Here is a 13,141-nt window from a genome sequence, read left to right as displayed (position 1 = left end):
AATNNCTGCCTGGAGAGGGCAGGGGGGATTCAGAGAGAGAGAGAAGGGTAAACCATGTGCATTTCAGCAATAGCAACACCGGCAGCACCCCCCCCCTGACGTGGCGGCGGCGTGCTCTCAGCTGCGCTTGCCTGTCCTATCCACCTATGAGTGCAATGAGTGAGAGGCAGAAGAGGATAATGTTTCACGACCAGCTAGAGAAGCGGGCCTCGAGGAGGCAAACTATACAACCAGGCAGGTTGCAACTGTTTTGTCGAGCTTCATAGCGGGGCTGAGGGGCTGCATTTCACCGCTTTCCCCCTTCAACCTTACGGCCCAACCCCCCCTCCTCTTTCGCCTTTTCCTGTTCTCTTCTTTCGCTCCCTTTTTTGAGATTCAACTACATAAAACAGGGCGATTGAGTCAGTGGGGAGATGCAGACACACGCACAGACAAGTGCACTGGCAAAAGTGAAAGTGGTGGACGCGAATGAGAAAAGTAGAGGCGGTGCATGTCTGTCTGTCTGTCTGTGTGTGTGGGGGGGGGAAGATGAGGAGAGGCAACAAGGATGAGCCTGGGCCGTGGATGTGGCGTAGCGCGCATAAATGCCTTGTCTGCTGTCGCCGTGGGCGTGAACTCAGGTGCACGCGCTACCCCCTCGTCACCCTCTCTCGCACGCCTCAGATCTTATCAAGAGAAAATACGCCCCCATACCACATGGCGCCCGCCTATGCACAGGCGGGCGCACAATGTAAAGCAAACAGTTCCACCGCCATGCACACGCAGGAGTAGACGACGACGAAAGAACAACAACAACAACGGATAAAGGGACCACCAAACACACGTCCGCGTACAATGTCGCAAGCAGGGGGAGACCCCAGAGAGGAGAGAAGGGGGGAGGGAGAGGGAGGAGGGGGGGGGAACACCCTCACTTCCCATCCCAAAGGCGCGTCCAACTCCCTCCTCTTGCACCTCCCCCCCCCCTCCCCCTCCCGTACAACGGTAAACTGTGCTGAGGGCGGCTGTGTCCCTCTTCACAGCCTCAGACCCCCTTCGCCATCTTTGCAGCCACCTTCTGCACCCCCTTTTTTTTTTTTGCTTCACTCTTACTGCGGGATCCTCTTTGCCATCTCCTTCACCGACTCCGTGAGCCCCACTACCTGCTCCCGCCACTTCGCGACATGCTTCGCCAGCGCCTTCACCTCCTCAAGGCTCAGCACACGCGACTCCACCCACGTAATGTGCACCTCCTCCTTTAAGCCGTCCATACGGCCCTTGATGATGCCATGGGCGAGCGCCTCGAGCAGCAGTGGCTCCGCCCCGCTGTCTGGCACGCCGCACCGCTGAGCCACCGCGTGAAAGGTGAAGGTGCGCTCGCTCAGAGGGGTGTAGAAGATGAGGTGTAGCAACGCCATGAGCCGCACCTTACGGTGCAGAGTCGCCGAGGCGCTCACGAGCTGCGGCTCCTGCGAAATTTGCAGCTGGTGCTGCCGGAAAAAGGCCTCGAAGCTCACCACATCGCCATCATTGCACAGCTGCATCATCTTCAGCGCCCAGTGCTGCGGGCACGACTCCCGCTGCAGCCGAGACACAAACTGGTCGAAGTTAAGGAGCTTGCCAAAGTTGAAGATTTTGTCCGACAAGAGACCAGCGACCACCGTCTTGTACGCCAGCGTGGTGACGTCCTCGTCGCGCATGGGCAGATCTGCCTTCTCCAAGAAGATAATGATATCGAAGGAGTTTTTATAGTAGCTCGTGTGCTGGCGCCGGATCTCGTAGTCACGACCGCGCGCCATACCGTAGAGTGCGACCAGCACTGGTTCCACCTCGTGCATCTTGAGGCCGTGCAGGTACGTCTCGGTCTGCTCCAGTAGCTTGCGTGCTGTGTGCGGTGGCGACCCAGGAACCGCAGCCAGCGCGGCGCTTTCCTCGGCGCTCGTGCTCTCGAGTAGCAGGAGGGCACGGATGCACAAGGCGGCGTAGTGTCCCTGCTCCGAGCTACTGTGGATGAGGGACGCACATGCGCCTTCGACAAGCTCCAGCGCGTTCTGCGTCGTGCTGTGCGGAGCGAAGCAGACGGAGCGCACAATCATGATGTATGCAATCGGCGAGATGTCAGCCCGCACAGCCACAATGACGTCCGTGTACAGTTCGTGCGCGTCCTCCAGCACCATTGGGTCGCGGATCAGCTGCAGCAGCTCGCTTGAAAGCTCATACCAGAAGCGTTGCTCAAAGTAGTCGAGAGCGCGCGACACTGTGGCAGCGGCGCTGGCATTGTTGTTCGCCTCCAGCTTCTCGCGGAGGTTGACCAGGTAGACCTGCGCGCGGGCCTCTGGAGTCGACATGGTTTCCCCGAGTCTATAGCTTGATGCGTAGCGCGATGGGAGAAGAAACAAAGATGGCGCCAATCAAAGATGGGGGAGAGAGCGTCTGTCCAAGCTCGAGTGTCTGTTGCTGAGTTTGTGCTTGCGCGTCAGCGTGTATTGAGCGCTGCGTATGCGGTTCTCGGTGGCGGTGGCGGCGGCGGCGGTAGAGCCTTGGCAATGGAAGGGGGGCGATGGAGGAGGAATGACGAGACACTATAGCATGACTGGAGGATGAATGATATTGTGCGTGACAGAGCTGCACCGTGTGGCATAGCGCCGTCTTCGCTTACTGCTTGCATTCGTGTCGGACGAGCTCTGGGCAGCGGAGGGAGGGGATGGTGGGAGAGGCGATTGAGCGCTCTCTAGACGAGGGTGGGGTGGGGGTGGGGCGGCGAAGGGGGATAGCACCAGCGTGCTCCGCGTCCTCTAGTGCCAGAGGCAGCCGTCCACATGTGTAGCCCACCCGGGTACACGCGTGCATACAGGCGCGTACTGTGCTTTTCAGTTCGTTCCTGCACAGAACATCAGCGGTCACGCTGAGGCATGAAGAAAGCCATTACATGCGTGGCAGGCAGCCCTCCTCCCCGCATGAGCAAGGGAGAGAGAGAGGGGAAACGGGAAAAATAAGACGAAACAGCTGCGATGCAGCTCATCTGGAGGGGCGGCAAACGCGCAGACGAGCGCACGGGGGGAGCGGCGGGTGTCTTCTTCGCCTTGCAGTGGCACTTTGCGTTCCCAGGCATGCCCCCCCCCTCCTCCAAAAGAAACGCACAACGACACATCAATTTGGGTTGATCAACAAGCGCAAAGAAACAGAGCGAACGCGCACAGTCAGCACAGCGTCCGCCCCGCTTTTCATCACAGAGGGGGCAAACAGGCAAGCAAACCGAAAAAAGGAGGCGAGGAAAGCGACCGACGCACACAAACAGTTCAGCGCGTCTGCTGTCCATGCCGGGAAACAAAGAGGAGCAAACCAAACAACCACCCCTCAACGCGCGCACAACACCGAGAAGATACAGCTCGTTACCCTCCACTTCTACCGTGCGTGGGCGCGCGCACAGGTATAGGTCCATTGCGATCCTCGTGCGAGCACCTCGCAAAGCGGGCGTGATGCTCGTGATGCTGCTGATCCTCTTCTATCCCCCCACCTCCACCTCCACCTCCTCTTTCCTCAGCGTTACGTGCTGATGGAGAGCGCTGCTTTTTGGCAAAGTCGAACCGAGTCTAAAAGAGAAAAGGGGTGGGGTGGGGGACTCAACTGATTCTACTCAAGGACTCTTCCCCGTCACCTCTTCTTCGGCTGATGCCACTCTCGCGTAGAGCGACAGCTCCTTCTGAATTACCTCGATGAACATCCACATGAGGATCACCTGCGGCACACACCGCACCGCCTCGACAAAGGCCCCAGCGTACCAACCACGGATGCCCTCCTTGGCGTAGACCTGTCGCAGGCAGTCGCCGACGCCGCGGTAAACAGTCTTGTCGGTACCCTGGCCAGACATTCCGATCCGCCGCTTCGCTACGTCGAGCGGGAACGCTAGGAGGATAGAGGCAATTGCCGCTGCGGAGCCACCTACCATCGTTGATAGCACATTACGCGCCGCGTAACTGTCCTTGAAGAAGGGCGGGTTGGGGCTATCTAGCACGGCGTACTTGACCGTCTCGTACGTGGCGAAGCTGACTAGGATGTCTGGGACGCGCTGCATGAGGGACGCGCCGAGGCCGCGGTAGAAGTTGCGCAGCGAATGAGTCTCCCGATAAACAAGCCGGCACGTGTGCGCAATGCCGGTGAACTTCTTCTCGCCAGACATGAGACGGAGGCGGACAACCTCGCCGGGGTAGACGGCGGCGCCGGCGATCGTGGCCGAGATGCCGCCGGCGCCGCACTTCATGATGAACTTCTCCATCCACACTCCGCGCAACGTCGCGGCGCCGGACGCGTTGCCATGGCCGTCGTTGTCGCTGCCCACCAGGTTGCCAGAGAGTGCTGTGGCGGCATGACGACGATCCAGCCAGTCCTGGAAGAGGAACTTTAGCTGCGTATAGAGCAGAAACTGAATGCCGCTGTACGGCACTCGAATTACCATCGAGGTGAGGTTGCCGCGCCAGAAGCTTTTCAAGCCATCCTGCGCATAGATGTGGCGCACCAGCTCCTTGATGCTGTAGTTCTTGTGTTGCCCAAGTTGCTGCAGTACGACGATGCGTTGGAAGGGGCTGAGTAGCGACTTGGCGAGTGCTCCGCCAAACCCACCAGCGACTACATCCACCCACGCAGCATGCCTCCTCTCACTGCTGGGCATCGAAAGATCGACGCGATGACCGTGCACGCGCTAGAGTGGAGGGCGATGATGTGTGCCACGGCGAAAGAGACCGAGAGGGGAGGGGGAGGAGGGGAGGGGCGACAGTGCTGCGCAGTGCACAGGAAAAATGTGATTACAGGACAGAAGCAACAGTATCTTCTCACTACCACAGGAGCAGCAGCGAAGAGGAGAGAAGGAGGGGGAGTAAAGGACTACTTACGAGGGGCGGCGTCACCAGCGGCAGTGATTTGGGCGGGAGAAAGGAAGCTCAGAACGGGGAGGTTGGGGTAATGTAGGCGCGCACATACACCCACATCATGAGAAGGTTGCTGTCTCACTATCGCTCTTTCCCTCTACAGATGGCTTTATTTCCTCGTATGGGTGAGTCTATGAAGGAGGTCCACGTATGCGCTGTAAGTCTCGCTGAGAGTGGTCGTTTGAGGAGGTCCAAGGAGGTTCGTTTACCGTGTATCTATGACAATTTATGCATGCATGCGCCTTAGGAAGTGCCCGACTCGTCGTGCAGTGGCACTGAGCACGCTTGAGGCGAAATGGTGGCGATAGGAGGTGGCACAAATTTTCGGGAGCGGGAGAGCTTGAGACTTTCCTGGGGAGGGGAGCTGCTCCAACTCTCTGTGCTGTTTTGTGTGCTCGTATGTGTGTAACCACTGCAGCAACAGGGTGCTGTCGGAGGAAGTGGGGAGAGAGACGGAAAGGGGTGGAGATGAGAGACTGTTGGCGTCACGGAGAGCGAAGGTGGGTTGCCAAACAAAGAGAGAGGATGGGGGAGAGTGATGCACGGCGGAGAAGATGAGAGAGAGGAGCTGATAAACGCATGCGCAACTCTGCGTGTGCGGCTCGATACCCACACAGGCATTGCCAGGGTAAAAATGCACACTGACGGAGGCGCCATCGGGTGGTGTGTCTTGATGCTTTTATATCCTCATATCCTTTCCGATCTACCACATACGGTGTCAGCCTTAAGAAGGTGACAGGAGCATTTGATAAAGAGAGAGAGAGAGTGGGTGTCAGTCGTTAGCAACATCAGTAGGGGTTTCTAGACTCCGCTGGGAGGCATGTAGGCAGAGATTACATGTATAGGCACACCCACACCCACACACACGCGCACGCACCCAGCCAAGAGAGGGGAAAGACAGCCAACAATGAAAGGAGAAAACGAGAAGAACGCCGTAAACAATCCACGTAGGGCGCGCGTGCGGGGGGGGACAACAAGGGAGGTGGAAAATACAGGGGCAGCCTGGCGCCAAAAGGATATGCACATGCAAAGATGGTGTGGCCACACCACGCCCTTTGCCTACTCTTCGCTCTCCCCCTCTTTCCCCCTTCCATCCTCACCATTACGCGAAGGGAGACAGACAAGGAGAGAGAGAGAGAGAGAGAGAGAGAGAGTGCGACAGTGACACACTCACTCACAACAACGGGGAGGAAGGCAGGCGAGAGCAGCAGCAGCAGCAGCCCGCTGCCGTTGCCTCCCTCTCCCCCACCGTATATCAACCTGTGCAATGCAGATGTACGTACTAGAGAGTAACAGGCGCAGAGGCACTTTACCCACACACACATCGGCCACCCATGCACTAACCTGCAAACCACCACCACACGATAAGAAATGAAGCATATGCACAGTCACACGCGCGTGCATGAGAGAGAGTGTGTGTGTAGGCTTCCAGTAGTAGTAGCGGTAACTCAAGCTCACCAAGCAAAGACAAGCGAGAGTGAAGAGTAGAGTAAGAGGACAATAGCCCAAACGAAACAAGGAGAAGGTTACACCAGAGAGACACCCCACACACCCACCTGCACACTCAGGTGCGGGACGAGCGCATGCACACATGCGAAGGGGAAAGATAAAAGTCAAAGAGAGGAATTGAAGCTCTCGCCAGCCGCCACCGCCACTGCTGCTGCTGCTGTAGATGCTTTTCTTTCCCCCTTTTCGTTTTCTGGCTTATAGAGTCTATACAGTGAGTCGAGGCATACAAGCGCCTCTCACGCACTGCCGCCGCCACACATCCGCCTCCGCACGCTTGGTCCGCCCCTCGTTCTCTCTTCCACTCGGGGCGTACGCACAGGCGCCGAGTACCTACGACAAATCGAGAAGGAAGTAGACGTAAAAGCGGTGCTCGCAGCGGCGGCAGCAAGTCGCGGGATGCACAGCAGACATCATGGAGGAGGGGGCTGGCAGCATCGGTGCAACGCGCTCGTGTAGAGCTGGTAATATAGGCTGTAGGAGAGAGGTCGAGCGAGGAGATAGGGTCACGGCAATCGGGCGGAGGTGTGTGTGTGTGTGTGTGAACGGTACGACAGCCCACCCGCTAGTTTTCCCGCAGCCACTCAGGTGTCGACCTCCCAGACCCGTCACTCTTGCCTGCATCCAGCTCCTCTTCTATCACTTCTTCTTCCATTGGCGCCTCATCTATCTTTTCCTCGTCATACACACCATGTGGTCGCGCCGCCCTACTGGTGGCGGGGTCGCACTGACTCATACCACCGGTGTAGTCACCGGCATCACTGTGGACACTGTCTGCTGCCTTCACCGCGTCGGTGTTATCGAAGCCCTGCCAGAGCCTCGGCGGCGTCGCTCCTTCTCTGCGCCCCTGCTCAAACACACCCTGACAGAGTTGCCTGTTGTCCGCGTCGATCCTTTGCAGTATGGCCTCAATGCTGCCGTGGGCGGCATCTTCGTCCTCGATGGTGTCACGCGATAAGGCCAACCGGGAGGGTCGTGATGGGGTCGTTCCAGCTGCAGCAGCGGAGATCGGGATCTCGTCACCAGCTGCAATCCTGTTGCCCGTCTGCGTTAGTGCTGGCAGTGGTTTGGAACCGCGGTGCAAAGCGTTCGCGTTAGCATTCTCCTGGCTCCTCTTGCGCTCACCAGCGACGACACCGCAAAGACGCACTGTGGTCGCGTCGACTCCACCCTTCGCACCTTCCGCCGCAGTCGTTGCCTCTGTGCGCCGCTTCAGGGAAGAGCGCAGCAGATCTCGCAGCGACCCTTTGCGCACCGCTGCTGCGCTGCTTCCCGCAACCGGGGAGCCACAGCCTTGTCCGGGCATCGGCGACGTCGACGCCGGCGTCAGGCGTTTCGGGCCAGTGTTCCCGACGACGTAAAGGGGCTCGTGGGCAGCAGCAACAGAGCTGGTATCGACGTAGTTAAGCCCAGCTACCGCGTGATTCGCCTTGATCTGCTCGTTGCGCTTCTGTATCCGAAGCCACAGCTCGTCGATGCTCGCCTGCAACTCCTGCTTGCGGTCGTGCAGTGCTCTCTTCTGCTGGAGCAGAAGGTCAGCCTTGGTGACTTCGTACTCTGCGAGCACTTGCTTCTGCTCTCTCTCTGTCACCCCTACCCCCGCTGGTGAGACGGAGGATGCGCGTGGCGACGTCGTGCGGGAACTGCGGCTTGACTGCGTAGCGCCACCGCCAGCACCGAATCCACTCGCTGCAGATTTTGAGCAGCTGCGCGCGTCCTGTGCGAAGGCAGCTGCGTACACGGAGATGGCGGTCTTGTGCCTCTCAATTGTCTTTGCATTAGCGTCACGGCTGGCACAGAGCGCCTCGTATTCCTTTGGCGTGATGGAAGACAGGCGCCTGTGACGCACATGCGCGTCGAGTTCGCCACACTTCACCTCCATCAGCTTGGTCGCCGCGCGTGTGCGTTTGATATTCGCCTTGAGCTCCTTCACAGTGCGTAGCAGACTCGTGCGCGAGTAGATGCCCTCTTTGAGCTGCCTCTCCTCTAGTTCATCCGCCGTCGGCATGCGACGGTGCACCTCTTCGATGGTATGCGCGGCGCGCTTGTCGCGGTTTTCGAGAGCACGACGCGCGGCCGTGACCTCCTTTAGCTGCTGCCGCACTTTTTGCAGCTGAACATCTGCCCGCACAACAAACGTCTGGACGCACATTCCCGCCGTCCCGGCGCCTTGGCGCGCGTATTGGGCCTCGAGATGCTCGTTTTCCTGCCGCAGCTTAGCGAGTCGTGTGTTGACGGAGCGGCGGCCACCCTTGGCGTCAGTCTGCTTGGGAGATGCATTCTGCACCGATTCGGAGCGCTGCTTGCCGCCGTTGAAGCCCGTACGTCTCCGCGCTGCTCCTGCAGCGTCAGCGGAGTGACGCTGCAACGAGGAGACCGCAGCATTGCCCGACTTTCCCGCTCCGGCATTCATCAAGGCACGCTGCTGCTCAATGCGGCGATCCCACGTGGCTATGTCCTCTTGAAGCTGCGCCACGCGCGCCAGTAGCGCCATCCGCTCATCCGGCTCAGGTGGGTCGTCGTCCTCGGCAGCGGCGGTCGACGTCTCTGTGTACCCTTTGGTCTTTGCTACGACCATCTTAGCAAAGGGGAGACCTCTGGATGTGGTAGCCGACGTCTGGGAAGAGTTCAACCGCGGGAGTGAGGGCGGTGGCGGCTGTTTCGCTGTCATATTGCTCCGTGGCATTTTCTCTACATGACTGTTGTTGTCGTCGTCCTCACCGCTAGCGGTGCGTGGGCTCTGTGGGCCGTAGACACCATTGAAGAGCCGTGCATCTATCGTTTTGGTGGCAGCGCCGCTGACTTGCCGCCGCTGACTGACGCTGCGCACGGCATCATTGCCTGCTGCCAGCATCTTTAGTGACGCTGCGGATAGAGCTGACATAGATGAGGTGGAATGACTGCCTGAGGCTCTCAATTTCATAGAAGCCGCTGAGTCTTTTTGACGGCTGCTTCTGTGATCAGTACGGAAGTCAGGCGGCACCGCGCCTGTGTGTATGCGAGGTAGGCTGGGAGGTTGCTGTTGTGGCGGTAGCGAGAGCGGCATCACTGAGCCGGTTGCGGTGCCGATGCTGTCAGACCTACCCAGCAGCGAGGTCCTCTTCAATGAGGTGCGTGGGGTAGGTGACATAGAGGATGATGACGCTATGGCAGCATTGTGCCACTGAGTGCGCTGGCGGTTGGTTAGCGACGGTCCCACAAGGGCAGATGGAGTGGGACTCGTGAAGGAGTCCGATGAGCAACCTGAGGACGAGGAGGTCATCCGCTGCCGCCGTGCTGCCGCCTCGGATGGCACAGTAGCACTGGCACCTAAGTTGTTGTGATCCACCTCCCCTTCCTCTTCGTCGTCGACCGCGGCCGCCGCTGCGTCTATCTCAGCTGGGGTGCGGCAATGGCCATGACCGTCGTTACTGTCCAGCACATCCAGCGAGGTGTAGTTCGACTGGTGTAGCAGTTTTTTACCACTGTGAAGTGCAGCCGAGTCGCTGCAGGAGTGGTTACGCTCAGCGGAGACGTTGCGCGTGACCGCGGTCACAATGCCAGCCGCCACAGCGGCCGCCGGAGCTGCTGCAGTGGCGAAGGGGAATGAAAAGGTGTTGTGCCGCTGCCCACAGTCGCCGGTATCATCATCATCATCTGTACTGGAGGATAAGGGCGAGGAGCTTCGCGAGGCGTGGGCGACAGCTGTGGCGTGTTGCGGCAGTTTTGCACCTATTGCTGAAACGCTGTTGCTTTTAGCACTCGGCTCGTGACGATGTGAGGAGCGAGCGCGTCCCGGGAGCGACGAAGTACTTGGCGTTGAATGGAGGGAGGTGCAAGAGATTGCCTCGGCGTTGGTCGTCGACGTCTCGGACGTAGGGATCCATTGCGTTTGTTTCCCAGCACCGCTGACGATCACCTGCACCCTATCATCAGCGTGAAGCTCTGCGTACGCATCCTGGGCACTAGAGGTGATCTCGTGTTGCTCAGGTGCTTGGGGAATAGAGGGGCGCGCATAGGTGAGTGTAACGGCGTTGGGGTCTTTTGGCGACGCGACTGTGCGGAAGTAGCCAGATGCGAGCACTACAGCGTTGGGGCTACCGGCAGTGGCAAAAGCTCGCCGGCCTTTTCCGGATTCGGCAGCACGTCGAGTGCTACCGCAATCCTTGGCGGGGCGGGTAGCGGGCGAGTGATGCCGGGACGACGAGGTGGACGAATGCCAGGAGGAGGAGGAGCAGAGCTCGTGTGCTGACGGCAGCAACAGGTCAGAGGAAGATGATTGGTAGCTAGAAAAGCTCGAATCCAAGGAACACGTCGGTCTTGGCGGAGGATTCATCACCCGAGACCTCTTCGCTGCGACACCACCAAAGCCCACCGCTGTGGCGGTTGCCACACCGCCGTTCGAGGCCGTTCCGTGGATGGCAGAAGAAGAGAAGTGCGGTGTTGTCATGGAGGCCACGTGAGACGAGAACGACTTGCCGGCGGCAGAGGCGATCTCGTCATTCTCGAAGTCGTCCTCGTAGAGTTCATCGTAGTCATTCATCTCGACTGGTGATGCGGAACTCTAACGTAAGTGTGATGAGATGTGAGGAAGATACACGAGTGAGTACGCAGTCTTGCAAGCCGCCGCATTCGCAAAGAGGTGATGAGGGGGAGGGGGCAGAAAAGAGCAAGAGAGATGAGCGGAGCTGCGTGCGCACACCACAGCCTTGGGCACGAGGTTAGCTCGCGCCTCATTCTGCCAACACGTGGGTAGATGTTCATGTGAGGGTGTCGACTGACAGAGAGCGAGACCCAAAGAATAAAGGCTGCAGCGGAAAAGGCAAAAGCGATAATTTATTTTCAGCGGGTCCACCTCACGACGAGCAAGCCCACAACGAGACGCATGCGCACAGCCACAGCCCACCCTATGCCTCTGTGTTGCGCCACGGCTAACTCGCCTGGCCGTCCAAGACGAGTCGTTCCTGCCATCGGGCCAAGCGCCTAACCGGCTCCTCTAGTCCTTCATCGCCCCTTCTTCGCATGCGTGCTGCACGATCCGTGCCAGGCGGACTCGGGCGGACTGTGCGCCTTGATTCAAGCAGCCGCGCCCATGGCTCTGCTCGAGGACGGAGGCGGCGGCGTCTGCCGTGCGGGTAACAGGGGAGGGCGTTGGCCTGGCGTCTGAGACCGGTGACCAGGTGTGTCGTCTATGCAGTTGGCGTCGGGGATTCTGGCATTGCCGATTTTGCAGTCGTAGCATCTTCGCTGCGGTGCCCTTTGGCTACTGCGGATTAGACAAGCTGAAGCGAGTGGTGCACGCGACGGTCGAGTAGCGCCAGCATTGGGGTCCACGTACGTTGTACTGTGCCACCCTGCACCGTTGTAGGGCCCGTGCCAAGCGCTGCGGGGAAATAGGGTGAGCCTGGGATAGCAGCCACACGTATTCCTCTGTCTCTTGGCTAACCTAGTTGTCTTCGCAGGAGTTCAAAGCGTAGCCCCATTGCTTTACACTCAGTTCGATAGCTGCACGCAAAGGGGTCGCAGTCTCCTGTCGCCGGCTTTTCTCCGGCCGGAGAGTCTGCCTTGCAACCCGCCAGGGAGTGATGCGCTGGAGTACACGCGACCGCTGCGCATGAGGGAGGCGCGTACGCGTGTGGAGCTCCGAGGGGGTCGATGCCTGCATACCCGTGTGAGAGCTGCCAAAGTGCTGCGGCCACACCGTCATCCGGCGGGCGCGGCGCCGCGGCACTACGGGGTCGGGGGCAAGGGATCGGCCTCCTCGAGCAGGTCTCTGTTGTCTGCATATTTTGGCGTATCCGTGATGACTGCAGCTGCGCTGGCGTGAAATGGGCTCAAGGGGGCCTTCCCGCAGTTTTGGCCAGCGCCATTCCACCATGTGGTGTCACCGTACAGTAGCTCTGATTCAAGCAGTGCTGTGTAGAAAGAGCGGAAGACGTTCGTTGGCAGACTCCATTCGTGCGGGCAGGCAGCCCCCCCCCCCCCCCCAGCTTGGCAAGTCGAGTCGTGGCTGCTTCGATGACCTCCGCAGCGTGTCGGCCAATGGCACCGATTGGCTGGCGGTCCACGCCGGGAAGGCGAGAGTAACAACCCTCTTCCAAGTACATGCGCGCAGCTGAGAGCTGTAGTAGGCTGCGGGGCCGCGCACTAGAGTGTGTGTACCTCGTTGTGAGGAGGCGCTCGGACTCATGGGGTGTTCCAGTGCCCAGTGCTCTGCCCTTCAAAGGGCAGATTGTGGTGTGGTTCGTATGACCCCCCTCTCTGCGGAGGACGCGAGGAGTGTGGGGCCATCAGCAAAGAAGACGTGGCGCAGTCCGAGGGCCTCGGACTGCTCTCTGTTGACAACTGCGAGGGAGCACAATGCGAAACACAACAGTAACGAGACGACTCAGCCTGCGCTCGAGTGAGGATGTTGTCTCGAGCTTACTCCTTGTTTATTCTTTCCCTCGAGACGCACAGGCAAATATACACATGCGTACAGGAGCATCCACGCAGAGGGAGAGAGAGAGAGTGATGTGAAGAGGCAAGGAAGCAGTGTGTAGGCGAGGGTCAAGGGGAGAGGAATGATGAGGGGGTACGGGAAAGGGAGGAAGGCCTATTCGTGGGGGTTTTGTCGGTGCAACACGATCAAGTAGAAGAGCGACCGTACGGCATGGAGAGGGCGCTTGCACAGGTAGAGAAGGGGGAAGGGCAAGACCGGCTCACCATCGGCGGCGCTTTCCTTGGTGTTCTCTGCTTGATTAGGGAGGTGTGGG

General features: G+C 59.2%; 3 protein-coding genes across 3 annotated transcripts; all 3 read right to left on the bottom strand.

Moving 5' to 3' along the window:
• Nucleotides 1–1,085: 1,085 nt before the first annotated feature.
• On the bottom strand, nucleotides 1,086–2,324 carry LBRM_19_1440 (putative proteasome regulatory non-ATP-ase subunit; the record flags this gene model as incomplete). Its single annotated transcript, XM_001564188.1, has 1 exon — nucleotides 1,086–2,324. The coding sequence occupies one exon, from the start codon at nucleotides 2,322–2,324 to the stop codon at nucleotides 1,086–1,088; it is 1,239 nt and encodes a 412-aa protein (XP_001564238.1).
• Nucleotides 2,325–3,613: 1,289 nt separating this feature from the next.
• Nucleotides 3,614–4,645, bottom strand: LBRM_19_1430 (putative mitochondrial carrier protein; the record flags this gene model as incomplete). The annotated part of the gene is made up of 1 exon (XM_001564187.1): nucleotides 3,614–4,645. The coding sequence occupies one exon, from the start codon at nucleotides 4,643–4,645 to the stop codon at nucleotides 3,614–3,616; it is 1,032 nt and encodes a 343-aa protein (XP_001564237.1).
• A 2,327-nt stretch (nucleotides 4,646–6,972) lies between these two features.
• LBRM_19_1420 (conserved hypothetical protein) lies at nucleotides 6,973–10,929 on the bottom strand (the record flags this gene model as incomplete). The annotated part of the gene is made up of 1 exon (XM_001564186.2): nucleotides 6,973–10,929. The coding sequence occupies one exon, from the start codon at nucleotides 10,927–10,929 to the stop codon at nucleotides 6,973–6,975; it is 3,957 nt and encodes a 1,318-aa protein (XP_001564236.2).
• Between the last annotated feature and the right edge of the window lie 2,212 nt (nucleotides 10,930–13,141).

The sequence above is a fragment of the Leishmania braziliensis genome, chromosome 19, assembly GCF_000002845.2.
Source record: "Leishmania braziliensis MHOM/BR/75/M2904 complete genome, chromosome 19".
In the NCBI taxonomy this organism is placed as follows: Eukaryota; Euglenozoa; class Kinetoplastea; order Trypanosomatida; family Trypanosomatidae; genus Leishmania; species Leishmania braziliensis.
Note: the sequence above shows the minus strand (reverse complement) of the source record. Positions and strands in the feature narration are given on the sequence as shown.